Raw genomic sequence first — 28,000 nt, forward strand, 5'->3', positions numbered from 1 at the left:
TCCGTAAAATGGGAACAACATTGTGTGAACTATGTTGTCATGTCATATATATCTGGATGGATGGAGGTTAGGTACATGATGAGCACCTGGTAAATGTCAGCTGCCTTTATTGATGCAGTTGTGGTGTTGTTAATATAAAAATGAGATTAAAAAAATCAAATCACCTGATCCAAGAGAATGAATACAGTTGTGTGTCCCCAGTGAGTTGTGACCAAAGCACTTTTCTTGTAGATTTGGGTGAACAGTCCCCATACAGCCAGCGGCTACTACACCATCTATGATAGTGAGACTCTTCAAGCTGATCATTTCAACACTCGCCTCAGCTTTGGAGATGCGGCTCAGACACTCTGGGCTCGGACAGGATACCTTGGTTTTGTCCGCCGGACTGAGCTCACAGCGGCCACTGGAGGTACTTGTGCAACTACTCCTCCCCATTGACCCTGCTTTGTGTTTCTGTAGCACTAGCTGACCTCCTTCAGCCTGCCTTGGATTGTGGAGTGTGTGTATCTAGTTACTCCCTTCTGTGACTCTTAAACCCATAAGTGACTCTCTCTTCATTTGGAGTCATGCTTTGCCCCATGAAGAGTGTCTAAGAGGTGAGCGCTTGGGGCGAGCCCAGGATCATCCCGAGCTGTGAGTCAGAGAGATGTGCCTGATGGCGAATGAGCGTCCCTGGCTAAACACAGACATTCAGTCCCTACGGGGCTGATTCCCCACCCAGGACAAGCATTACATCTTGTATCTCTTCTACCCTGCACACCACTTGGGGAGCAGGAGGAACGGCCCTATTCCCTGAGAGGGGCGTCAGTTCCAAGGAGCCATCTTGCTGAGGTATGGCAGTGCCTCGGTGTCTTGCATTGGACACAGCCTGCTTCCTGGCCAAGCCTCCGGTATAAGAATTCCCTCCCGTCACCCTCTGCCCAGTTGATTGTCACGGCTTCACTGCTGCCCGCCATCACCCTTTCTTCCAGACTGGCACTTACAGCCATTTAAAAATACCCAACACTGACTATATCCTGCACTTGAAGAAGTGATATATATATAACCTGCTGGATTTTAAAGGCCTAAATTCTCCATAGTTCCATACTGACCAGCGTCCATAGTTCCCCAGATTTCATGGAGAGGCAGGGGCAACCCAGTGGAGCAGAGGGTGGTATCCCTGCCTGGTGCCCTGGTTTTAAGCCCACCTCTGCATTTGCTGGGTGACCTTGAGCAATCACTTAGCCTCTGTTTCCTACTTAGAAAATGGGGATGACTATGTTTCTTGCCTCATGGAAATGATGTGAGATTAAAGGACGTGATGCATTTAGATGCCAAGAATGGTGCCTGGCACACAGGAAGCACCCATTAGTCATTCACTGCTGTGTTTCTGTTGTTTTTGTCATCAGTCTTCATGAGCTCACCAGGTGATGGGAGCCTCTGCTGGACCTCCTGATCCTTTTCACTCCAACAGCTTAAATCACTTTGTTTTGCTGAATTTTTCAGAAATCTGCCTTTTTCCAGAAATTACTGCAAAATCATCTTCCTTCTGTATCCTAGCTGGATTACAAGCCTGTTAGAAACGAGGACTAGTTTCCCCTATGTTCTACAACCCTCATCTTTATATCTGTATTCCATGAAGCTACCTAGAAAGAATGACACTCGTTCATCTCCTCTCCTTCTCAACTCCTCTCTTTCCTCCTCCCCTCCCCTCTAGCTGAGTCCTGTTTGTCCTTAAAAGCTCAGCTCTGCCCTCAGCTTTTCCAGGAGCCTTCCTTGACCCTTTGAGCTGGACTCAGTGATGTCCTCTGCCCCTCCGAAACTCATGCACACTCCTGTCGCTGGGCTTGCTACATTACAACGGAATGCCTCTTTGTGTATCTTTTCCCCTGCCTCAGCTGTAAGAATCTTCAGCGCAGGAATTGGGTTTTGTCAGCTTTGTCTCCCCAGCACATAACACAGTTCCTAACATGTAGTAATAATAATAGCTAATTTCTGGTATCATTTACAATATACCACATACCATATTAACTACTGTGCATGGATTGACTCACAAATCGTCACAGCAGCCATTGATTATTATTCCCATCTCACAGAAGGGCAGTAGGATTCAGAGCCTTAAGGAATTTGCCCAGAGTTGCACAGCTGGTAGGGGCAGAGCCAGGTGACAGGCAGTCTGACCCCTGTGCTCTGGATTCCAGTGTTATGTTACACTCAGTATTGTCCGAGCCACATTTCTCTCTTTTTCTTTCTGTCAGAGCGTCATGATGCATTGTATGTGGTGGGAGCGCTGGATGAAACACTGGAGCTGAGAGGATTACGATACCACCCGATTGATATTGAGACCTCGGTGTCCCGGATCCACAGAAGCATTGCTGAATGGTAACTCCCCCGGCATACACTGTGCTTCCCACTTCAGCTTTAGTCGTAATCTCAACTCATCTAATTAATTGGTCATTGGGACCACATACCTACCTTGAAACATAGAGCTCCATGGGAGGAGTAAGGAAATAGACTGATTCTTGTCTTGGGTGTGCAATCTGCTGTGGCCAACAAGGCCTATCCACAGGAGCCAGATGAGGCCATGAGGCCCCTAGGGAATACTCTGATACCTTCTGTGGAATGCTGGAACTGAGTCCTTTTTCAGTGATAGACTCTCATAATGGGAAGGGACTAACAGATCATTGATCTCTTGGAAGTCAGCATAATATGGTGGAAGGAACCAGCTTAAAGACTCTTCTCATCTGTAAAACACTCCCTCTGCTACTTTCTAATTATCAGAAGCATCAAATGAGAATGTGCTTTGTAAACTATTAAGTGGTAAGCAGATGAAAAGGGTAGTTGATATTATCTCATCCAGTTTCCTGCTCTTTGCAGGAATTTTACATTTTTCCTGGTAAAGGATCATCTAACCATGTATTGACTTAAAATCTGTAAAATTAAAACTGTGGTTTGGCCGGGCGCAGTGGCTCACATCTGTAATCCCAGAACTTTGGGAGGCCAAGGTGGGCGGATCACTTAAGCCCAGGAATTCAAGACCATCGTGGGCAACATGGTAAAACCCCCATCTCTGCAAAAAAAGATTTTTTAATTAGCCAGGTGTGGTGGCATGCCTGTAGTCCCAGCTACCCAGGAGGCTGAGGTGGGAGGATCACTTTAGCCTGGAAGGTTGAGGCTACAGTGAGCCAAGATTGTGCCACTGCACTCCAGCCCTGGTGACAGACTGAGACTGTCTCAAAAAAATAACAACAACAAAAAAATCTCTGTAGTGTTTACCTATTGGCTTTCATTCTGGGTTCTTAACCAATACAGAATCTGTTTGGTTTGTTTTCTACATATTTTAGTGAATGTGTCCCCACTTTTCCCCATGCTAAACAGCCACAGTTCTTTCGATGGTTGCTCATGCTTTCCAGATACTTCTTTGTCTAAAGATGCTCTTGTTGGCCGGAAGTGGTGGCTCACGCCTGTAATCCCAGCACTTCGGGAGGCTGAGGTGGGTGGATCACCTGGGGTCAGGAGTTCAAGACCAGCCTGACCAACATGGCAAAACCCTGTCTCTACTAAAAATACAAAAATTAGCTGGGTGCAGTGGTAGGCGCCTGTAATCCTAGCTGCTCGGGAGGCTGAGAATTGCTTGAACCTGGGAGGCGGAGGTTGCAGTGGGCCAAGATGGTGCCACTACACTCCAGCCTGGGCAACGGAGCGAAACTGTCTCAAAAAAAAGATGCTCTTGTCTTTGTCGGAGTCTCTCCCTAGACCTGAACAAGATTCTGACCAAGACAAGAACATCTTTAGACATCTGGAAAGCATCCAGAGAAGCTGGGTGCCGTGGTTACTTTGTCATTTTAGACATTTGACTCTTAATAGAACCAGATATTGTGTAATTGTGTACTTTTGTGGGGGTTTTTTTTGTTTTTTTTTGGTTTTTTTTGTTTTTTGAGACAGAGTTTCGCTCTTGTTGCCCAGGCTGGAGTGCAATGGTGCAATCTTGGCTCACTGCAACCTCCGCCTCCCAGGTTCAAGGGATTCTCCTGCCTTAGCTTCCCTAGTAGCTGGGATTACGGGTGTGTGCCACTACGCCCGGCTAATTTTGTATTTTTAGTAGAGAGGGGGTTTCTCCATGTTGGTCAAGCTGGTCTTGAACTCCTGACCTCAGGTGATCCGCCCGCCTTGGCCTCCCAAAGTGCCGGGATTACAGGCATGAGTCACCGCGCCTGGCCAATATTGTGTACTTTTTTAATTATTGGAATTTGTTTTTGTTTGTTTGTTTTTTTGTGAGACAGAGTCTCGCTCTGTCACCCAGGCTGGAGTGCAGTGGTGTGATCCCGGCTCACTACAACCTCTGCCTCCTGGGTTCAAGCGATTCTTCTGCCTCAGCCTCCCGGGTAGCTGGGACTACAGGCGCACACCATCATGCCCGGCTAATTTTTGTATTTTTAGTAGAGACGGGGTTTCACCATATTGGCCAGGCTGGTCTCGAACTCCTGACCTCATGATCTGCCCACCTCGGCCTCCCAAAGTGCTGGGATTACAGGCATGAGCCACCGCGCCCAGTTGGAATCTTCTTTTAAAGCAGTTTAGGCCTGCATATCAAATCAGGCCCTACGTTCTTTTTTTTTTTTTTTTTTTTGAGACGGATCTCGCTCTATCGCCCAGGCTGGAGTGCGGTGGCCGGATCTCAGCTCACTGCAAGCTCCGCCTCCCGGGTTTACGCCATTCTCCTGCCTCAGCCTCCTGAGTAGCTGGGACTACAGGCACCCGCCACCTCGCCCAGCTAGTTTTTTGTATTTTTTTGGTAGAGACGGGGTTTCACTGTGTTAGCCAGGATGGTCTCGATCTCCTGACCTCGTGATCCACCCGTCTTGGCCTCCCAAAGTGCTGGGATTACAGGCTTGAGCCACCGCACCCGGCAGGCCCTACCTTCTAACCCAGTAACTCCACCCAGTGGAAAGTGGCTTATGGTCCTTTTACACAATAGGAGACACTTGCGCGTGGGGCACCAATAACTCATGTGAGTCAGACAGACTCTCTTCCTGTTGGGTTTAAGAATACTGCCTTAGGGTGGTCTGAAGGTAGTGAGTTAATTCAATTGATTGTTCATAGTCAATTACAAACCAATCAAACTCTTTCGTTCTACTCTTTCCCTCTTTCTCACTACTGCACTTGACTAGTCTAAAAAAACAGAGGAATATTATATTAGTCAAAGCTCTTATGGGGCACATAACAGGCTCCCTTCAAAAAAGCTTAAGTGAAAGAATACCTGGCTATCTCAGAAGTGCCAAAAAAAACTAACTCTGGGTCTCAGGAAAGGTAGAAACAAGGGAATGGTAAGGCTGTCAGGAACCACTGTCCCCTTACTTTCTGGAGCCATATGGGCTTTCCCTTCTTTCTTTTTCACCTCCCTGAAGAGGGATTCTCTCTGCTCCATGCTCCTGGCTACCCCAGAATATTCAAATCCATGTCATTGGTTCAAATGACCAGTTAACAACTTTTTTTTTCTTTTTTTGAGACAGAATCTCATTCTGTTGCCCAGGCTGGAGTACAGTGGCTCAAACTTGGCTCACTGCAACCTCCACCTCCTGGGTTCAAATTATTCTCCTCCCTCTCCTGAGTAGCTGGGACTAGAGGTGCCCGCCATCACACCTGGCTAATGTTTGTATTTTAGTAGAGACAGGATTTCGCCATGTTGGCCAGGCTGGTCTCGAACTCCTGACCTCAGGTGATCTGCCCGTCTCGGCCTCCCAAAGTGCTGAGATTATAGACGTGAGCCACCACGCCTGGCCTGATGACTTTAAATTACACTTTCAAACTCCCAGGAGATTCTGGACCACTCAGCTATGTTCACAGGGGCAAGGTGTCTCTCATATATCTATATATATATTCATTATATAATTTTTCCCTCGGTCTTATCAGGTGAAGTTAAAAGGTATCGTATATTGTAGACATGACTGCTGACCTTCTGGTTGGGATCGAGGGGAGAAGGCGGGGAAATGGGCTAAGTCTGGGACAGATGCTATAAAAAATAACTGAAAAATGTAGTGACAAGTTAATGAACTGTCATTGAAATTTCAGTGCCGTGTTCACGTGGACCAACTTGCTTGTGGTGGTTGTGGAACTGTGCGGCTCTGAACAGGAAGCCCTAGATCTGGTCCCGTTAGTGACCAACGTGGTCCTGGAAGAGCATTACCTCATCGTTGGCGTCGTGGTTGTGGTGGACCCAGGCGTCATCCCGATCAACTCCAGAGGAGAGAAGCAGAGGATGCACCTCCGTGATAGCTTCCTAGCTGACCAGTTAGACCCCATCTACGTGGCTTATAACATGTAACCAGCTTTGCTGCAGGGGGCCATTCTGAAGAATCACAAAGACGGAAGACCTCTGGCTAGGAGCAGGCTTTCAAACGATGTGAAATAAGCTGAGATGGCTACATGATATTCTTCATCTCATCCTGTGGGATTCTGCAATCATAAAACACACAGGAAAGGGGAATTCTGTGCGGGCAAATGAAAAAAATGTTAACATTTGGTAGACATGTGCTTTGATATAGCGTGAGCAGCACGTTACTAAAGCAATTACATGCATGTTGCATTTTTTTCATCTGTTGTACATACTTGTATTTTTATCTAATGCCGTTTTAGAATTTTCTAAGAGAATTTAATGAATTCACATGAAAGGGGTAGTCTGAGTGACACAGTTCCCCACTCCGTACTGTATTTGCCATTCTGCCGTAGCTAGATGTTCTGTGGGGTTTGTTAACATGGAACTACTCAGCTTTCTTTCAGTCAACCCATAAGCAAATCAGATAACCCACTGACAATGAGAATTACTTTATATAGATAATTATTGACTGTAAAACATTTTGACCAGTGTCTTACAACATGTACATAAGAATACACATAATTCAGGTAGAGATTTGAAGAATTGGCTTGTATACTTATAACAACCACAGTAGAAACATTTCTACTTTGAGAGAATTTCAATATTCTCTTAATGTTGTGTAATTGATTAGGTGACTAAAAAGTGCAAATTGTTGGCAGGTTTTGCTGCACATTGTTCTATGTCTTTGTTGGCTGGTATATTTTATAAACTAGAGCTGCCTATGTTTGTTTTTAAAGCTCGCATTCCCGGAATCAGCTTAGGCTTCTATGAATTCAGCTTGTTTCTAAAAGCTGAAAATCTCAGTTTAAAAATCAAAATGTTAACACAAAGCTAAGATTCATCAGAGCCCACCCTATTCTAAGGAACCATGATAACTTACTCTGGCCCCAGTTTTAAAACGATCTTTCAGATTTAGAGTGACTATGTAAGAATTTAGGATTTCCTCTTTTCCAGGCCCATTGTAAACTGTGTCTACAGTTTATCCATATAACTTCTCTTTTCTGAAAACTGAGGAGTGTCCTCTGTTCTTCCAGTTCATGAGGGCAGGGGGTTTAAAACAAGAATGATAGGCCAGGAAGGCAGTGGGGATCCACCATCACATGGAACTGTAAGGCCATATAACTACACAAAACTGACCAATCTGGGTTGCCAAAGCAGCCAGGCTTATGCTGAAACCGGGGAAGTCTGACGTATGCAGGAAATTCTTTTGAAATAACTGTGGTGCCCAGGCCAAGCAGAATGAGACAGGACTGAGTTTGGCCTCTGACTCGGTTTCCTTTCTTTGGTCTGATACTTCATGTATTTGAATATAGTTAAATCTTATTATTTTTTTCTTAACAGAAATATTTTTAAAAACGAAAAAGTACTCAAAAGTGAAAAGAGTTAACTTGTTAAAGCAGAATGGTTCTCTTTGACCCACTCTGGTCTATTGTGTAAATATTTAGACTATTTTAGTAATACATATTATTTACCCCACTGTAACATCATGTAAACTAAGTATGTTTTTAAACAATTTTTAAGACTTGTAATTACCCTGAAAATAAGGTTTATAATGCAAAGACCAGCTCCTTTGCGGTGGCAGTGCTCTGGGGCTGCCATTACCCGGCCTTCTGACTAAAAGCCACTTTGTGACTCCCTTCACATAATCCTCTTTTCCTCCCCACTCCTCCACAGAGGGCAGAGCTCAGGACATTTGCCAGTTCCAGATCTCTTTTTCAGCATTTCAATGGAATTAATTTACACGTGATGAGGGAAGTCCTAGGATGGACAGAAAAAAAGCACTTACATTGGGGCACCCAGGAAATCCCAGTGTCTAGCGATGGTTTGGTTTGCAGAGAACACAGCCTGATACTTGGAAAGTAATTTTCTTAAAACCATTTTTAATGATTCACTAAACAAAGCAGGGGATCCTGAAGCTAATATAAATAAGTCTAGCTCTATAATCCCCAAGTTCTAAAAGTTATGGTTAGATGCTATTCTGTGGGTTGCTTTGATAATTCTTACTAACACAGATTAGGGTATAGGCATCTAGAGATGCATGGTCCACTGTAAATACTATAATGAGAGCCACATCTGTAATTAAATTTTTCTAGTTACCACATTTTTTAAAAATAAAAAGAAACCCATGGTATTGATTTAAATATATTTTATTCAACCCAATAGCTCGAAAACACTATCATTTCAACATAGGATCAATATAAAAATTATTAATGAGGTATTTTACTTTTTTTCATATTAGGCCTTTGAAATTCAGTGTGCATTAAACACATCTCAGTCCAAACCATCGCCATATTTCAAGTCTTTGTAGCCAAATGTGACTAGTGGCTATCATATTAGACAGTGCAGATGTATACTCATTCCTTCAAATACATTACTCCGTTAATCTCAAAGTGTGGCCAACTCCCAGTTACTTAGAGGCTGATTATCTAGTTTTGTAGTTCCTCAGGCCTCTAATTTATTTTTTGCTTTCTGCTTTATTGATTTTTTGCATGTCCCCCAAAGCCAGAATCTGCTCATGGAGGAAGGAAGGCTAAGAACTGTCCTTGAGGAACTTCATCAGTAACTCTGGGAAAGCATCCTGTGGAGGGAGAGGAGAGCCCAGTCATTTGCTTAGATGGTGTTTGTGGGATCACCTGCAGATTTAAAGTCTACTGTGCCACAGACTCGAGTAAGAAAATGTTCTCTTGATGACACAGTGCTCCTTCTCTATCCACATTAAGTAGCACTTTTGTGGTGGAACTGATTCTTAAGGCAGGCCTGAAAGGCCATTACTAATAGAAACACAGCCTTTCCAATCCTCTGGAACATATTCTGTCTGGGTTTTTAATGTCTGTGGAAAAAAACTAAACAAGCCCCTGTCTCAGTTAAGAGAAATCTCTTGGTCTGAAGGTTTCTGAACCTCTCTCTAGTTCTCAGCAGAAGTAACTGAAGTAGATCAGGAAGGGGCTGCCTCAGGAAAATTCCTAGGCCCTAGGAATTCACTGAGACCCTGGGAAGGACCAGCATGCTAATCAGCATCAGTGAATCCACAGTCTTTACTTCCTGCCTCACAAAGGGCCAGGTCTCCCCAGTGCCAGGTCCTTTCCTCATGAAGTTGTGTTGCCTCAGGCTGTTTAGGGACCATTGCCTGTCTTGGTCACTTGAGTCTGTCTCCTTACTTTAGTCCCTGGGCAATGCTTGCTTAATGCTTTTGTTGACTCAACAAGGGCCGAGGCCTTAGGTTTTCTATTAAGGTCTCTGCCCCAGGCATGGTGCTCTATATCTTGGCCAAATAAATTACTTTCCTTGAATATCCAGGAATCTTTTAGACTAAAGCAATGAGGAGTTATCACCTCATCCTCAAACTCCAACAAGATCTATGCCTTAGTGTTGTTTTTGTTGTCTGCTTTGATGTAAAAGCAACAGTATTTGGAGCAAGAAGCTGCAGTACTCCAAATACACAATAGGCCTTTTCTTTATCATTCATACAGCATTTCTGGTTTAGGTGTATGTAGATGGGCCATGTTATTTGTCCAGAGGAAGAGACTGTAAAGATACAAGAATAATTTTTTAGTCCTAAATGCTGTTTTGTTTACTTTCTGTCAAGATATTTACCCGTGTCAAATTCAAACTACAGTACTGTGTAATTATGTATAAAGTTTTTTTATTTATTTGAAGTTAGACTAGATATACATTTTTAAATTTAACATCTGGCTGGACAGTGTTCTATTAACTCATTGAATGTGTTTCCTTTGTCTTGTGTTAATAAATATTGATGCCTGATTCTGTTTAATCCTTCACACATTGGGTGGAGGCTAGGGAATTGATAGATTTTAAATTTAACTTTAGATGGTGAGACCCATTGATAGCTGGGGTGGTCTAAGGAAAGTGAGCACAGAGATCCAGAGTCAGCGCTATTAAAGGATGCTAGGTCAGGGAATCAGGGTGTCACTTTGAAAACTAAGAAGTCTGTTGTCAGGACTTTTCAAGGTAATATAGTTTAGTCTTCCTCCCACCCTTGTTGCATTTGGTAGTTGTGTTTTATTTTTTAATTTTTTGAGACAGAGTCTCGCTCTGTCACCCAGGCTAAAGTGCAGTGGCTTGATCTCAGCTCACTGCAGCCTCTGCCTCCTGGGTTCAAGTGATTCTCCCAAAGTAATCCCCAGTAGCTGAGATTACAGGCATGTGCCAACATGCCTAGTTAATTTTTGTATTTTTAGTAGAGACAGGGTTTCATCATGTTGGCCAGGCTGGTCTTAAACTCCTGAACTCAAGTGATCTGCCCTTCTCAGCCTCCCAAAGTGTTGGGATTACAGGCGTGACCCACCACGCCTGGCCTAAACTTGAATTGTTTCTAATCTATAATTAGGCTGGATTTTAGCTTTCCTAAAATGATATTTCATTTGCTCTTCTAATTCCTGGTTTCAAGAAACTTGGTGGGAGCCCATCAAATTGTGCATGTATTCAAACACCGAGAATGGTCCTTGAATTATTTCATTGCTCCAGACTACTCTGGCAGCTGAGAACATTTTTTCATGTCATAGACATTTATGCCTACCCACTAAGCACTGTGATAAGAGCTGAAGCCAGAGAGAAAAAAAATACCAAGTCACTGCCCTCAAGGAGGTATAGGATAACAATCACAATACAAGGGTTAAGAACAGACATGCATTGTGAGAGCAGGCAGGCGAGGCACATAGTCTGATGGTAAGGGAGGATAGTGAGGAGTAGGAAGCCTCTGACCTGGATTTCAGAGGATGAGACAGCCAGATAAGATAGTGAGCAGCCGGGCGCGGTGGCTCACGCCTGTAATCCCAGCACTTTGGGAGGCCGAGGCGGGCGGATCACGAGGTCAGGAGATCGAGACCATCCTGGCTAACACGGTGAAACCCCGTCTCCACTAAAAATGCAAAAAATTAGCCGGGCGAGGCGGCGGGCGCCTGTAGTCCCAGCTACTCGGGAGGCTGAGGCAGGAGAATGGCGTGAACCCGGGAGGCGGAGCTTGCAGTGAGCCGAGATCACGCCACTGCACTCCAGCCTGGGCGACTAAGCGAGACTCTGTCTCAAAAAAAAAAAAAAAAAAAAAAAAGATAGTGAGCAGGAAGGCAGAGTCGCATATTCTGGGAACTAGAATTCATTATTGGGATTGTTGTGGTTTGAATGTATGTGTCTGCTCAAAGTTCATATGTTAGAACTTAAGGCCGGGCGTGGTAGCTCACGCCTGTAATCCCAGCACTTTGGGAGGCCGAGGTAGGTGGATCACAAGGTCAGGAGATCGAGACCATCCTGGCTAACACAGTAAAACTCCGTCTCTACTGAAAATACAAAAAAATTATCCAGGCATGGTGGCGGGCACCTGTAGTCCCAGCTACTTGGGAGGCTGAGGCGGGAGAATAGCATGAACCCAGCAGGCGGAGCTTGCAGTGAGCCGTGATCACGCCACTGTGCTCCAGCCTGGGCAACAGAGCGAGACTCGGTCTCAAAAAAAAAAAACTTAAAACCCAATGTGATAGTATTAAGAGGTGGGGCCTTTTGGGAAGTGATTAAGTTACGAGAGCTGTGCCCTGGTGAATGGATTACTGCCCTTTTAAAAGTACTAGAGAGAACTGGTTAGGCCCTTTTGCCTTTCTGTCCCTCCCCCCATGTGAGGACATGGTGTTCGTCCACTCCAGAAGCAGCAGTATTTAAGGTACCATTTTGGAAGTAGAGACCAGGCCCTCACCAGACAGTGAAACTGTCAGCACCTTAATCTTGGACTTCCCAGCCTCCATAACCATGAGCAGTAAATTTAAGCTGTTTATAAATTATCCAGGCTTAGGTATTTTGTTATAGCAGCACAAAAGGACTAAGATAAGGATGCAAGGTTTGAGGGGAGAAAAGTAAAAGATAATTATGGAGGCTTAAGCCAGGGACAGATGACTGAGGGTCTTGTATTTCATGCTAAGAATTTTGGACTTTTAACAAAGGGGAGTTAATGAGGGATTTAAAGCAGGGGGATAACATGCTCAGATTTGCAACGTTGAATATTATTCTGACAGTCACATAGAAAATAGACTGGGGCTGGGCGTGGTGGCTCGCGCCTGTGATCCCAGTATTTTGGGAAGCCAAGGCGGAAGATCTCTTGAGCCCAGGAGTTCAGGGCTACAATGAGTTATAATTGCACCACTCTACTCCAGCCTGGGTGATAGAGCAAGACCCTGTCTCTAAGAAAAAAAAATAGATAGGAATGGATAGGGAAAGGGAAATAAAACCAGAGATTGTAATGGATAGCGAAAAGGAGATAAAACTGGAAAGACTAGTTGGGAGACCTCTGCATTGACCACAGTGATAGAATGTTATGATTTGAATGTGTTCCCTCCAGATTCTTCTGTTGAAACTTAATGGCCAAAGTGATGGTTTTAAGAGGTCATTAGGTCATGATGGCTTCTCCCTCACAAATGGAGTTAGAGCTCTTATGAAAGGCTTCATGCAGCAGCACTTGACTCGCTTGCCTTCTGCCCTTCACCAACACAGCACTGTCTTGGAAAGTGAGTAGCCCTCACCATACAAGCCAACCTGCCAGTGCCTTGATGTTGAACTTCCTGGCCTCCAGGAGTGTGAGAAATACATGTCTGTTCTTTATAAACTACCCAGGTTCAGGTATCTTGTTATAGCAGCACAAAACAGACTAAGACATAGAGCAAAGTACTTCAACCAAGGCAGTAAGAATGGAGAAGAGAGGCCATGCATAAAAACTTCGGTGGCATTAAGATTCCAATTGCCGGCTGGGCACGGTGGCTCACACCTGTAATCCCAGCACCTTGGGAGGCTGAGGCGGGTGGATCACCTGAGGTCAGGTGGGAACAAACACAGTCAGCAGCATGTGAAGCCCCATCTGTGCTAAAAATACAAAAAAATTAGTTGGGAGGCACAGAGAGGCAGAGTCCACAGGGATAGGAGAATCAAGGGCCATCCTGGCTGGCATGGTGACCCGTCTCTACTAAAATACAAAAGGTAGCGAGGTCTTGGTGCGTGAGGCACCTGTGAAGATTGCCAGCACACATGGGAGAGACTGAGGCAAGAATGGTGAACCGGGAGGCAGGCTTGCACCCAGTCAGGCTGAGATTAGCCACTGCACTCCAGCTGGATGACAGGCGAGACTCCGTCCTCCAAAAAAATAAAAAATTGGTCAGGTGTGGTGATGGCTGCACCTGTAATCCACAGCTAGGGATGGCACCACTGCCTCCAGCCTGAGCAATAGAGTGAGACTCATCTCAAAAAAGTTACAAACTGCTGAATATTCAGATGGGAAGAAGGAATTCAAAATAACACCTAGATTTCTGACTTGGGGGTTAGGTGGATGTATGAGACCATTTGCAGGCAGGGAGAAACAGGAGGAATAGTTTGGGAAAGACGCATTTATGTGGTGTGTTCCTTTGAGGCAGACTGTGCAGGTGAAAGAAGGTCCAACAGACAACTAAAATAGGTCTGCTTTGCCTCAGGAGAGCTCTGGCCTAAAACTGTAGATTTGGGAGATAACATTTCAAAGTGGATGATATTGCCAAGAAAGAACATGTAGAGTGAGAAAAGGATCAGAGTCATGGCGAACAAGAGCATTTAAAGGTTCGTGAGGGCCGGGCACAGTGGCTCATGCCTGTAATCCCAGCACTTTGAGAGGCCGAGGCGGTCAGATCACCTGAGGTCAGGAGTTCAAGACCAGCCTGGCCAACATGGTGAAACCCGGTCTCTACTGAAAATACTAATTCAGCTGGGCATGGTGGTAGGCACCTGTAGTCTCAGCTACTCGGGAGGCTGAGGCACGAGAATCGCTTCAACCCAGGAGGCGGAGGTTGCAGTGAGCCGAGATCGCACCACTGCACTCCAGCCTGGGCGAAACAGCGAGACTCTGTCTCAAACACAAAATCAAAGAGGAGGGAGTGCTCAACAACCCAACGGCCACAACAAAGCTGAGTAGAACAGGGATTGGATGGCATCTGCTGGACCTGGCAACGAGGGAGTCCCTGGTGGCCTTGATGAGAGAGTTTTAGTGCGGCTGTATGGGCAGAAACCTAAAAACTGGTTCAGGAGAGAATTGCTGGGAGGTAAGACTGAACAGAGGCCTCTCTCCAGAGGCTTTATCTGCAACTGCAAGTAGGAAGGAGAAAGAGGGGACAGTAGTTAGAAGGGGGATGTAAAATCAAGGGGGGCTGTTTTAAAGATGGAAGAAATAAACGTGTCAGGAGAAAAAGCTGGAATAGAGGGAAAGTTTTCTAAATACAGCAATAAGGGACAACGGACAAAGTGAGGTCACTGTCACTGAGGAAGCTGGAGCGGACGGACTCCAGTGAGCAGGTGGAAGGATTGGCAGCAAGGGAGGAAGCACACTTTTTCAAATAAAACTGAGTACAAGCAAGATCCTAATAGAAGTTGCTATTAATAAAAGTCTACCTGATGACCTCATTCACTTCTCTGAATCTCCATTCTCAGTCTCCAAAGATGAACATTCATTTCTGAGATCATTTCTATAAATAACTCCCATGGTCAGACAGACCTGACAAAGCAGAACATAGACTCTGGAAATGATGGTGGTTCCTAAAGAAGCAGGTAAGAGGGAGTTCACAGTGCAAGCATTGAAGAACAAACAAAATGAATTAGTTGTATTCAGTTTCAGAATCTAGGAAAAGAATAAAAAGACCCACTAAGAAAGATGAAAGAAGAAAATAACAAAGACAAAAGCAGACATTAATTAAAAAGGAAGAAAACAGAAAAAAAGGTTCAACAGAACCAGAAACTGATTTCTTACAAATATTCTAATGACAGTAAAACCCATTTAACAAAAGGCATGCACGCAGGTACACAAAAAGTAGGAAACACAAAAGGGAACATAACTAACTACAGATACAGCACTTGTGCTTCTATTTCAAGGGATTATTTTTTCAGTAAATTTCTGTTTTAAATGAAATGGATAATTTTCTAAAAATTATGTAACTTTGAAAATTCACTCAAGAAATAGAAAATCTGAATTTTACCACACTCAGCTCACAAAGCAAAAAAAAAATCCTCTTTTCGTATATAAAAGGAAAAGCCATCCAACTAATCTTACCAAGTTAGTATAAGTCAGATACCAAAGTCACACTAAGGCAGTTTTTAAAAATTCTAAATCAATATCCCTTGAGAAAAGATACAAAATGATAAAATCTAGGCCAGGCATGGTGGCTCACATCTGTAATCTTCAGGAGGCCAAGGAAGGAGGATGGCTTGATGCCAGGAGTTGGAGACAAGGCTGGGCAACTTAATGGGACTCTAAGAAAAATAAATAGCTGGGCATGATAGCACGCGTTTGTGGTCCCAGCTACTCAGGAGACTAAGGCGGAGGATCACTTGAGCCCAGGAGTTTGAGGCTGCAGTGAGCCATGATTGTGCAACTGTACTCCAGCTTGGGCAGAAAGTGAGATCCTGTCTCATAAAAATAAAAATCTTAGTGTTTCAGTTATTTATTGCTGTGTAACAAACCACCCCAACTTAGTGGCATAAACCACAACTGAGTAGAAAGTGATATAAAGGGAGTATCCTCCTCATAGTCTTGACTTTTCTAGTAGTGCTTCTGAAGTATCACCATTGTATATTCTTTTTACTGTATGTTGTTGATAGATATGCTTTATCAGTTAAAGAAGTCTAGGCCACATGCAGTGGCCCATGCCTGTAATCCCAACACTTTGGGAGGCGGAGGTGGGCGGATCACCTGAGGTCAGGAGTTTGAGACCAGCCTGGCCAACACAGTAAAACCCCATCTCTACTAAAAATACAGAAAAAAAAAAAAAAAAAAAACAAGACAGCTGAGCATGGTAGCAGGCACCTGTGATCCCAGCTACTTGGGAGGCTAAGGCAGAAGAATCACTTGAACCCAGGAGGCGGAGGTTGCAATGAACTGAGATTGCGCCACTGCACTGCAGCCTGGGTGACGAGAGCGAGAACCCATCTTAAAAAAAAAAAAAAATCTATTCTGGCTGGGCATGGCAGCTCCCACCTGTAGTCCCAGCACTTTGGGAAGCTGAGGCAGGTGGATCGCTTGCAGCCAGGAGTTGGAGACCAGCCTGGCCAACATGGTGAAGTCTCTACTAAAAATTACAAAAATTAGCCAGGTGTGGTAGCGGGCGCCTGTAATCCCAGCTACGCAGGAGGCTGAGGCAGGAGAATTGCTTGAACCCGGAGGCAGAGGTTGCAGTGAGCTGAGATTGCACCACTGCACTCCAGCCTGGGCGACAGAGGGAGACTCCATCTCAAAAAAACGTTTATTCCGTGCTTGCTGGATTTTTTGCATGAGTGTTGAAGTTTATCTTTTCCTCCCCCCGGATCTATGAGATGATCACACAGTTTTTTCCTTTAAGCTGGTTAAGATGTATTATATAAATAGATTTTACTAATTTCTTTACACATCTGTAGCAGCCAGAGATTTTTCTAATATTGAACCATCCTTGATTTGACCCCTTTTGATCATCTATTATTTCTTATACACCATTGGGTTTGCTTTGCTAATGTGGAGACTGCATTTTCCAATATATCTTCACACATTATATTCCATCCCATGTGCTCTTTGCAATGTTATCCTGACATTCCCTCATCAAGAAGTACAGTCCTTTCCCCTCAAATATGGTCTGATCAATAGAATGTGGCCGAAATGATGTGCATGACTTTTGGCGTGGATGAGCAGCAGCTTGAGCTTAAAATGCTGACTTTCCTGATGCTCCCTTTTAGAACCCAGCTGCTATGTTGTAAGACGCCCAAGCTCTGAAGAGGCACTATGTTTAGGTGCTTTGGTCAAGAGTCCCAGCTGAGCCCAGTCTTCAAATTATCCTAGTCTGGGTCTCAGATGAGATTATAGCTAGCATAGTTAGGGAAAAATAAGTGAGCTATATGAATTAGATACAAAAGAACAAAAACATTAATATTTAGAGATAAAATGATAATCTATGGAGAAAATACAGGATAATCTAAAAACATTTTGACAAGATCATTGAAGACAAGATGAACAGAAAACAGGAGTCTCTAGCTTATGATAATCATGAAGTAACTTGGTCAGATTAACCCTCCTAAAGATAGAAATTATAAAATTTGGACAAACTTTTTTATTTCATTTATTATTATTTTTTTGAAATGGAGTCTCACTGTGTCACCCAGGCTGTAGTGCAGTGGTGCAACCTCAGCTCACTGCAACCTCCGCCTCCCGGGTTCAATCAATTCTGCCTGCCTCAGCCTCCCGAGTACCTGGGATTCCAGGCACCTGCCACCACGCCCAGCTAGTTTTTGTATTTTTAGTAGAGATGCGGTTTGTTGGCCAGACTGGTCTCGAACTCCTGACCTCAGGTGAAAAAGAATAACTGAACTTTAAGATAGATCAATAGATTAATCTGAAGAACAAAGAGAAAAAAGATTGGAGAAAAAAATAGTGCCTCAGAGACCTGTGGGAAAATATTAAGTGGTCTAACTTATTGTAATTGGAGTTCCAGATGGAGGAGAGAGAGAATGGGACATAAAAATATGTGAAGAAATAATGGCAAAAGCTTCCCAGATTTGGAAAGACATATGTTTACTGACTGAAGCAGCTCAAGAAGCAGCAAGCAGTATAAATATAAAGAAAACCGCTTAGGCAGAGTCATGGGCAAACTGCTAAACTTAAATAAAGCAAAAGTCTTCAAAGAAGCCTGGGAAAATGACATATTACATACCAGATAACAATGATACAAATGATAGCCAACTTCTTATTAAACACTATGGAAGGCAGCAGAACATAGAATACATTGAGGCTGCTAGGAGTTAAAAACTGTCAATTCAGAATTCTATATCCAGTGAAACTCGTCTTCAAAAATGAAGGTGGGCCTGGCACAGTGGCTCACATCTGTAATCCCAGCATTTTGGGAGGCCGAGGCAGGAGGATCGCTTGAGCCCAGAAATTTGAGACCAGCCTGGGCAATATAGTGAGACTGCATTTCTGGAAAAACAAAAAAAATGAAGGTGAATTCTAAATCTGTTAAAGACCATCTGTGAAAAACTCAGTAACACTCCACTTAATAGTGAAAAACTGAATGCTCTTTCTCCCTAACATTGGAAACAAGGGAAGAGAAAGTCTGTTCTCACCTCTTCTATTCAATGTTGTACTAAAGGTCTATCCAGAGCGATTAGGAAAGAAAAAGAAATAAAAGCTATCCAGAGGAAAAGAGGAATAAAAGCTATCTCTATTCACAGATAAAATGGCTTGTACAAGAATATGCAATTAGAATAAATAGGGTGACTCTAGTCAATAACTTAATTGTATATTTTTAAATAATATAATTGGATTATTTGTAGCTTAAAAGATAACTGCTTGAGGGGATGGTTACCCCATTCTCCATGATGTGCTCATTTCATATTGCATGCCTGTATCAAAACATTTCATGTACCCCAGAAATATATTCACCTACTATGTACCTACAAAAATTTTTTAAAATTTAAGAAAACACTAAAAAAAAGGAATAAGTGACTTTCACAAGGTTGAAGAATACAAGAGCAATATAAATCAATTTTATTTCTATTCACTAGCAAGGAACTTTCCAAAAATAAAATACATAAAACAATTACATTTGAAATAGCATCAAAAGGAATACAATACAGTCTGACTTATGATGGTTCAACTTATAATTTTTCAACTTTACAATGGTGCAAAAGTGATGCAGTCAGTAGAAACCATACTTTGAGTACCCATAAAATCATTCTGTTTTCCACTTTCAGTATAGTATTCAATAAATTAAATGAGATACGAAGCCATGGGTGGGGAGATGCTGGAGTAGAAGCTTGGCAGGAAGTGAGATTGGTGCCTGGCAGATGTGGCCATGATGATAAGTACTAGTTTTGAATTAGCCTTCCTTCCCTTCCCTTCCCTCCTTCCCTCCCTCCCTTCCTGCCTCCCTTCCTCCTTTCTGACTGAGTTTCGCTCTTGTTGCCCAGGCTAGAGTGCAATGGCGTGATCTCAGCTCACTGCAACCTCTGCCTCCTGGGTTCAAGCAATTCTCCTACCCCAACCTCTCAAGTGGCTGGGATTATAGGCATGCACCACCACGCCCAGCTAATTTTGTATTTTTAGTAGAGATGGGGTTTCTCCATGTTGGTCAGGCTGGTCTTGAACTCCCGACCTCAGGTGATCCGCCCACCTCGGCCTCCCAAAGTGCTGGGATTACATGCGTGAGCCACCACGCCTGGCCTACTTACCTTCTTTAAAAGATGAGTGTGGCCATTAGTCTTCAGTTCTGGCATGGGATTAGGAATGGCTTACTCCAACTATCGGCATGATTTCCAAGTCCATATCATCTACATGGAAAATATGTCAAAGAGCAGGAGCAGTGACTTCACCTGACAACATCTCAATGGGAGGAAAAGAGAAACTGTGTTTATTCCTCAGGAATACTGAAGTGCCCTGGAGTAAACTGACATTCTTCTGTAAGTGTTATTTTAAAAAAAAAAAAAAAAAAAAAAAAAAAAAAAAAAAAAAGGCTGGGCGCAGTGGCTCACACCTGTAATCCCAGCATTTTGGGAAGCAATGCTTCCCACCAAAATCCACCACCTCGGGGTGGGTGGATTGCTTGAGGCCAGGAGTTCGAGACCAGCTTGGCCAACATGGTGAAATCCCATCTCTACTAAAAATAGAAAAATCAGAGCTGGGCGTGGTAGCTCACGCTTGTAAACCCACCACTTTGGGAGGCTGAGGCGTGTGGATCACCTGAGGTCAGGAGTTGGAGACCAGCCTGGCCAACATGGTGAAACCCCATCTCTACTAAAAATACAAAAATTAGCCAGGCATGGTGGTTCGTGCCTGTAATCCCAGCTACTCAGGAGGCTGAGGCAGGAGAATCGCTTGAACCTGGGAGGCAGGGGTTGCAGTGATCTGAGATCGTGCTACTGCACTCCAACCTGCGCAACAGAGTAAGACTCTGTCTCAAAAAAATATACATATATATATATATAAAGTTCTTATTGGATTGGAAAATATAAATGTACAGAATATTTAACACTATGTAACCTAAGAGCAAAAGGTTGCTATTATAAAACCAGTTAAATATGTAAACAGATACCTACCATTTTTTATACACTTTGTTCTTTACTCAGACCCGGAAAAAATAAAATCAATGTTTTCAACAAGTGATGATTACTCCCTTTCTTTGTATAGAAATCTTTATCATCCCTCAGACAGTTCCTTCTGGAACAAATCTTCCTCTTTTTCCCCAGCCAGTCCCAGTGGGTTCACCTTTACAGGCTCCGGGAAAATATATATCGGCCAGGTATGGTGGTGCATGCCTGTAATCCCAGCTACTCGGGAGGCAGGAGAATTCTTGAACCAGGGAGTCGGAGGTTGCAGTGAGCCAAGAACGCAGCACTGCACTCCAGCCTAGGCTGGACTTGGCTGGTTGATGTCAGCCACCTATTGACTTCTTGGAACTGGCACAATGAGCATATGAATCAAGCAGCCACAGTGGCAGAGGTGGAGGCTATGCATGGACTCCTACTTACTAAAACTGATTTAACTACTACTTTCTCTGAAACCTCAACTAAACACTGACAGAGACCAACAGTGAGCTCCCAATGTTGCTCACTTCAGAAGACTACTAGGCCACTTCATAGCAAGTTGACAACATCGGGCTTCTTTCATCATAGAAGGGCCAGTGATTTGTTCTCACGTGAACAGATTTACTTTTTCTGGGTAAGGGTTTGACTCTTCTGCCCTTAGAGCTTCAGTCACCATCACTACCTGGGGGCTTAGAAAGGTGCGTGAAAGCTGCAGGCTGCTCCGACCAACATCAAGAAGGTTCCGGCCAGGCTCTGTGGCTCACACCTGCAATCTCAGCACTTTGGGAGGCTAAGGTGGATAACTTGAGCTCAGGAGCTTGAGACCAGCCTGGGCAACACAGAGGGACCCTATCTCTACAGAAAACTTTAAAAATTAGCTGGGCGTGGTGCTGCACATCTATAGTCCCAGGTACTTGGGAGGCTAAGGTGGGAGGATAGCTTGAGCCTAGGGGATCAAGGCTGCAGTAAGCTGAGATCGTGCGCTACTGTACTCCAGCCTGGGCGACACAGCAAGACCGTCTAAAAAAATCCTACATTTATTTAGTGCTTACTATGTACTAGGCACAGCTCTAACTTTACATGTATCAAAGTAATTCAGTCTACAAAACCCTATGGGATAGGCAGTCTTATTAAATTCATTTCATTATAACCTCTCTTATTTTGGGGAGGGCGGATGGAATCTCCTTCTGTTGCCCAAGTTGGAGTGCAGTGGAGTGATCTCAGCTCACTGCAACCTCCGCCTCCCGAGTTCAAGTGATTCTCCTGCCTCAGCCTCCCAAGTAGCTAGGATTACTGGTGAACGCCACCACACCTGGCTAATTTTTTTGTTTTTTTTTTTTTTTGAGACAGTCTTGCACTGTCACCCAGGCTGGACTGCAGTGGCATAATCTCAGCTCACTGGAACCTCTGCCTCCTGGGTTCAAGCGATTCTCCTGCCTTAGCCTCCTGAGTAGCTGGGACTACAGATGCGCACTAGTATGCCCGTCTAATTTTTGTAGTTTTAGTAGAGACAGGGTTTTACCATGTTGGCCAGGCTGGTCTCGAACTCCTGACCTGAGGTGATCTGCCCGCCTCGGCCTCCTAAAGTGCTGGGATTACAGGCATGAGCCAATGCGCCTGGTCACATCTCTTTTCTAACAACAAAAAAATGTGCCAGAAGAGCCAAAGTGGTGCTACCACAGGCTTGCCCAGTTTATTTTTAAGAAACATTACTTTAGGCCGGAGGCGGTGGCTCACACCTGTAATCCCAGCACTTTGGGAGGCCGAGGCAGGTGGATCACCTTAGGTCAGGAGTTTGAGACCAGCCTAACATGGTGAAACCCCAGCTCTACTAAAAATACAAAAATTAGCCAGACGTAGTCGCAAGTGCCTGTGATCCCAGCTACTCAGGAAGCTGAGGCAGGAGAGTCACTTGAACCCGGAAGGCAGAGGTTTCAGTGAGCCGAGATCCCGCTACTGCACTCCAGCCTGGGCAACAGAGCAAGACTCTGTCTCAAAAAAAAAAAAAAAAATTACCTTTGGTTCTAAGTTTTTCTTTCTTTTACTTTTTTTTGAGGTGGAGTCTTGCTCTGTCACCCAGTCTAGAGTGCAGTGGCACAATCTCGACTCACTGCAACCTTCGCCCCCTGGGTTCAAGTGATTCTCCTGCCTCAGCCTCCCAAGTAGCTGCGATTACAGGTGTGCTCCACTATGCTCAGCTAATTTTTTGTATTTTTGGTAGAGATAGGCTTTTGCCATACTGGTCTTGAACTCCTAACCTCCAGTGATCTGCCCACCCTGGCCTCCCAAAGTGCTGGGATTACGGACTTGAGCCACCATGCCCAGCCATGGCCCTAAGTTTCTTTGTTTCTCTTTCCTTGCTTCTAAAATTAAAGATCTGTCCATCTGGTTTATGAAAGTTACTATTCAAATAAACTGCATGCATCAGAATCAAGACCTCTTTTTTTTTTTTTCATCTAGTTATCACAATTCAGAAGACTGGTAGGCACAGTTATGACACTTCAATGAGAAAGAGAAACGGCAGAAGTATTTTTGAGAGGCAGTGTTGAACAAGCATAACTTTTTCTTCTTTTCCTCTGTCAACTGAGTTGTGGTTTTTTGGGTTTTTTTGAGACGTAGTCTCACTCTGTTGCCCAGCCTGGAGTGCAGTGGTGCGATCTCGGCTCACCACGAACTCCGTCTCCTGGCTTCAAGCGATTCTCCTGTCTCCGCCTCCCGAGTAGCTGGGACTATAGGCTCATGCCACCACGTCCGGCTAATTTTTGTACTTTCAGTAGAGACGGAGTTTCGCCATTTTGTCAGGCTGGTCTCGAACTCCTGACCTCAGGTGATCCACCCGCCTCAGCCTCCCAAAGTGTTGGGATTACAGGCGTGAGCCACCGCGCTCGGCCCCTCCCCTGCTTTTTACTGATCAACTTTTGTTAAGCATTCTGTGGTCCACGCAAGAAAAACCCAAACACCAAAGAACAGTAAACTCGCACAACCAGCCTTCCAGCAATCAATATTCTGGATTCCAGAATGACTGAGGTTGGACTTTGTTAATCATCGAAGGCTGATATCTGAGAAACTCTTCCCCTCCCTTACCTTTATAGGCCACTTTTCTCTCAGTAATGCTGAAACACTGACTTAACAGTTGTTTCCCGGTCTAGCATTTAATAGGTAATCAATAATGTTTGCTGAATGTCAATAGCTAAACGTTAGTGACCTCTTAAAAGGGTCTAGCAGAGTAAATCTTCGGCTTTACATCACATTCTTCGATCCAAAGGGCCCAAAATAGGAAAAGCTCTCTCCACTAAATCAGTTTCCTAAATTAGGGATCTCAAACTAGCAAAATTTCAGAAAACTTTTGGAACTTTCTGTCAAGAGCATACTAAAAAAATTTATCTTTTGTCGTTTACTATAATTAAAACCATAAAACAGCATTTTGCAAGGAAATTTTAAAAATTAAGAATAAGGCATAATTCCTTTTCCAGAGAGGTAGACACAAAAATATTCTGAAAAGTTTTTGTAATGCATTAAAACAACAGCATAACAGTTTATTAACACTCTGTTACGTTTTTTTTCTTTTGTTTTTTTTTTTTTGAGACGGAGTTTTGCTCATGCTGCCCAGGCTGGAGTGCCATGACGCGATCTCGGCTCACCGCAACCTCTGCCTTCCGGGTTCAAGCGATTCTCCTGCCTCAGCCTCCCGAGTAGCTGGGATTACAGGCATGCGCCACCACACGCGGCTACTTTTGTATTTTTTTTAGTAGAGACGGGGTTTCTCCGTGTTGGTCAGGCTGGTCTCGAACCCCCGATCTCAGGTGATCCGCCCGCCTGGGCCTCCCAAAGTGCTGGGATTATAGGCGTGAGCCACCGCGCCCAGCCACCTTGTTACGTCTCATTGTAAATCCGTTTCTGTAGAAAATCCTTCCACATGGGTTAAAGGACACAACTCAATGTTACTTTATGGGATTAAGAAAAACCTGAGTAAGGCCGGGCGCGGTGGCTCACGCCTGTAATCTCAGGACTTTGGGAGGCCGAAGCGGAGGATCACTTGAGCCCACTTGAGCCCAGAAGTTTTAGACCAGCCTGAGCAACATAGTGAGTCCTCTTCTCTTCAAGCCGAGCGTGGTGACGCGCGCCTGTGGTCCCAGCTGCCCCAGAGGCTGAGGTTGGAGAATCGCTTGAACCCCAGGGTTGGAGGCTGCAGTGGGTCGAGATCGCGCCACTGCACTACAGCCTGGGCCACAGAGCGAGACCCCCGTCTCAATCTCGGGGAAAAAAAAAAAAAGACTCCACCTCCATAAAAAAAATATTTAAAAAAAGCTGAGGAAGGAAAACAGGCCGGCGTCGGTCAACGTCAACTGGCCGGAGTTGAGTTGACAGCGCCGCCACTCAACGATGAAACGGCCTCCCGCGAGCACCCAGCTGCTCATGGCCTCCGGAAGCGGACGTGGGGTGGGGCGGGGCGGGGCGGGGCAGGGTACCGCTCCTAAGGAGAAACGGAACCGCGGGCAGCCTCCCTCTCTCCCGGCAGCCTCAGGAACGCGTTCCGAGACACCCCTAGCCACAAGTCAGGACCGCGTACAAGATGGCGGCGCGTCACGTGGGCAGCGCGGTGACGCAGGACGGCGGCCCGCGCGGAGGCATCGCCGTAGCTTCTCCCCAGCGCACACTTGTACTCAGTTTTGCCCCCCCCCGCCCCCGCCCCCGCCCCCGCCCCCGGCTTGGTGTAGATCATGCCGCCAGTGGCGGCCCTGACTGCCGAGCAAACGGTTCCTTAGGACAGTTGGCTGTTAAGTGACACTAATTCTCCCCGCCCCACCTGACCCCCGAGAAGGAGGCTAGTCCCCCGCTGCGTGAGGGGGTGGGGACGTGGGTAGTGAATTCCGATCTACCTGGGAGGGGGGAGTGGAAGTTCCCGCCCTGGAGAGCGGCGAGGCAGCAGCCACAGGTAAGTGGGGGGCGGGGAGGGACGTGCCCCGTGGCCCGGGCGGGGAAGGACGCGGGAACGTGGCGCCGGCGGGGACGCAGAGCGGGTCGCGCGCCGAGTGGGGGTCGCGCGCGGTGGTGGCGGTGGGGGAGGGGCGCAGCGGAAGGGGGAGGGGCCGCCCGCGCTTCCGGCCCCCGCGCTTTGGTGCTGAGCTGAGCCCATCCAGTAGTGTGTCGCGTTCCCCTCGCTCCCAAATAAAAGTAAACGTGGAAACCGCCCGCCGCGGGGTGGCTTTCGCCTCAGGAGCCGTCCTTTGCGGTCGCAGGCGCCAGCTCTCCGTGGGAGGTTTCGAGGTTGGGCCAGGAGCCTGGCGGAGGGCGGCGCGGCTATGGCCTCGGCGCGGTGTCAGCCGAGCGGAACCCGGGTCTGGTTAACCCCGCGACAGGGTCCTCTAAGCGCGTCGGCGCTGGCGACCCTGAGGGAAGAGGTGCCCATTACCCTCCTGGAGCTTGCAGTCTAGCGGGCAACAGAAGCACGGCATCGCGCACGCCCCAGACAATTCTGGAGAGATGTGCCTGGCAGCGGAGACAGAGTGGGGACAGTAGGCGGCTTTCCCCCCGCCTGGGAATGACACATGGGTGTCTGTTCCCTTTTGGATGGGCGACCCAGCCGAGGGTGACCTTCTCTTTTGTCTTGTATGTCATAAAGCGAAGCCCGGCATTTCTCAGTTTCATCGATGCTTTGCAGCGGGCAGCTGAATCGCTTTGAAATGACTGCAATGTGAAATGTCTGGTTGTGGCGTTAGTGTTTTGGAGAGCATTGATTCGGCGGGTGGTACTCTTTGAGAACCTTTAGGCTTCAGAAGCTCGGCGTGGATCTGGCAGGCATCTTTGTCAAACTGGCCTCACCTGTGATGAGTCTGTAGGTATTTATGTCGCAGAATGCATTTTAACCTGAGGTTTTTGTTAACAGAAATGCGTTCTTCTAAAATGCTGTTTTTTCTTTAGAGTTTATCATGTGCAGTTACCTCTGTGTCTTAATTAGAATCAATACTGTTCCCCTAAAGTCGAATGTGTTAGCTCTTTAATACTTGCCATTATCTTTTAGGTTTGGTCTGTGAGCTATCTGTCCATTCCTACCCGATCACCAGCAGGTGGCAGTCCCTTCTGACTTTAAATATAGGCTGTGCTATCTTTGCCAGTTTTTTGGGGGTTTTTTTTGTTTTGTTTTTAAATAGAGATGGTGTCAGAGGCGTGTGAACCAGAACAACTCCGTCTTAAACAGGAGCTGGGTAAAATGAGGCTGAAACCTACTGGACTGCATTCCCAGACAGTTAAGGCATTCGAAGTCACAGGAGGAGACAGATCAGCACAAAATACAGGTCATAAAGACCTTGCTGATAAAACAGGTTGCAGTAAAGAAGCCGGTCAAAACCGACATGGCCCCAAGAGGGACCTCTGGTCATCCTCACTGCCACACTCCCATCAGCGCCATTTACAAATCCTATGGCAATGTCAAGAAGTTATCCTTTATGGTCTAAAAAGGGAAGGCGTGAATAGTCCACCCCTTGTTTAGCATATCACTGAGAAACAGCCATAAAAATGGGTAACCAGCAGCCCTCAGGGCTGCTCTGTCTATGGAGTAGCCATTCTTTTTATTCCTTTACTTTCTTCATAATTTTGCTTTTACATCGCACTGTGGACTTGCCCTGAATTATTTCTTGTGCGAGATCCAAGAACCCTCAGTTGGAGTCTGGATCGGGATTCCTGTCCTGTGACATTTCTGGCAACCACAGAGGGACTATAATGCAGAAACCCTGACCCAATGGCTACCTTTGGGTAAGTGTCGGGGTCCTGTAACATATTTGTGGTGGCCGCAGAAGCGACTATACTGCAGAAACAACAGTATTTATGTCTAGGAGTCTCTCCTAAGACAGAGTGGGTTAGAGGCCCCTCTTAATAAAAGGCAAGGACACTTGACCGACCCTGGGTTGGAGGCCCTTCTAAGATGTAGGGAGTTAGAGTCTCCTCTGAGTTAAGTCCCTGTCAGCTAAGAACAGGTTTGGCACTATGGGATGTTAACTGCTGTTCTTTTTGGATTAATCTGTCTTACGCTGTTTGTTGATGGCTGTGGGTGACAGGGTTAGGTATGTACAGGATCGTGGGACATGGGGAGCTTTTTCCTCCCTAAAAGGGGAAACTTGAGAGCTGATGGGACTGCTGGAAAAGGCTCATTTGCTATGCACAAGCGGTGTCTTGAAGTTTTCATTGTCGGCTGCAATGAGTGGGTCTTTTTCTCTGGCCTCCCTAAGCTCATCAGCTTCCCCACCCTGCTACAGGCAATACTTTTCTTCTCTACTTCGAGTTTCTTATATTTTCTATTACTCAGGGCGACCACCTTGCCTAGAGACCACATGTTGAAATTCCAAGTCAGAGGTTGAATTAAAGATGACAGGCCCATCTGGGGGCAGATTTAAGCCTTGCTAGTTTGATATTGGGTGCTAAGCGGAGTGGCTGATGTCTTTGTTTTATCACACGTATTTTGCTCTGGCCAGAACGAAAAAAGATAATTTTCCTTTATGATACGACTTGGCCCCCAGGGCAGTGATGCCGCGAGCTTGAACACTAGGACCACTAAGGGAAAGGGAGCCCAGAAGCCTGGGATGCTGGCAAAAGGGT

At 45.5% G+C, this 28,000-nt stretch overlaps 2 protein-coding genes, 1 long non-coding RNA gene and 1 other non-coding gene across 21 annotated transcripts in view; 2 read left to right on the forward strand and 2 right to left on the reverse strand.

The window, feature by feature from the left end:
• Positions 1-10,117, forward strand: part of DIP2B (disco interacting protein 2 homolog B) — a 248,395-nt gene extending 238,278 nt beyond the window's left edge. For 4 of the 5 annotated variants that reach the window (XM_021922328.2, XM_021922329.2, XM_021922331.2 and 1 more), the window contains 3 exons: positions 232-409; positions 2,238-2,361; positions 6,052-10,117. In XM_021922328.2, the coding sequence (XP_021778020.1) occupies positions 232-409; positions 2,238-2,361; positions 6,052-6,304 (555 nt within the window). In that variant the 3' untranslated portion in view covers positions 6,305-10,117. The remainder of the gene's footprint in view (positions 1-231; positions 410-2,237; positions 2,362-6,051) is intronic. The other variant, XM_021922330.2, reaches the window with a different exon arrangement.
• LOC110740681 lies at positions 6,331-24,074 on the reverse strand. The gene is made up of 3 exons (XR_002515644.2): positions 23,492-24,074; positions 19,556-19,706; positions 6,331-6,435 (listed from the first exon to the last, which is right to left on the reverse strand). It is a non-coding gene; the product is annotated as an uncharacterized LOC110740681 (long non-coding RNA).
• Positions 20,522-20,644, reverse strand: LOC116269040. The gene has a single exon (XR_004176360.1). It is a non-coding gene; the product is annotated as a small nucleolar RNA SNORD22 (small nucleolar RNA).
• Positions 24,075-25,025: 951 nt separating the features above from the next.
• ATF1 (activating transcription factor 1) overlaps positions 25,026-28,000 on the forward strand; it is a 67,198-nt gene continuing 64,223 nt past the window's right edge. For 2 of the 14 annotated variants that reach the window (XM_021922349.2, XM_021922338.2), the window contains exon 1: positions 25,026-25,343. The gene's annotated coding sequence lies outside the window, so the exon portion shown is untranslated. Of the gene's footprint in view, positions 25,344-25,370; positions 27,999-28,000 lie in introns of those variants that run through there. The other 12 variants (XM_031650462.1, XM_021922339.2, XM_031650464.1 and 9 more) reach the window with 9 other exon arrangements.

Source organism: Papio anubis, chromosome 9, assembly GCF_008728515.1.
Source record: "Papio anubis isolate 15944 chromosome 9, Panubis1.0, whole genome shotgun sequence".
Lineage (NCBI taxonomy): Eukaryota > Metazoa > Chordata > Mammalia > Primates > Cercopithecidae > Papio > Papio anubis.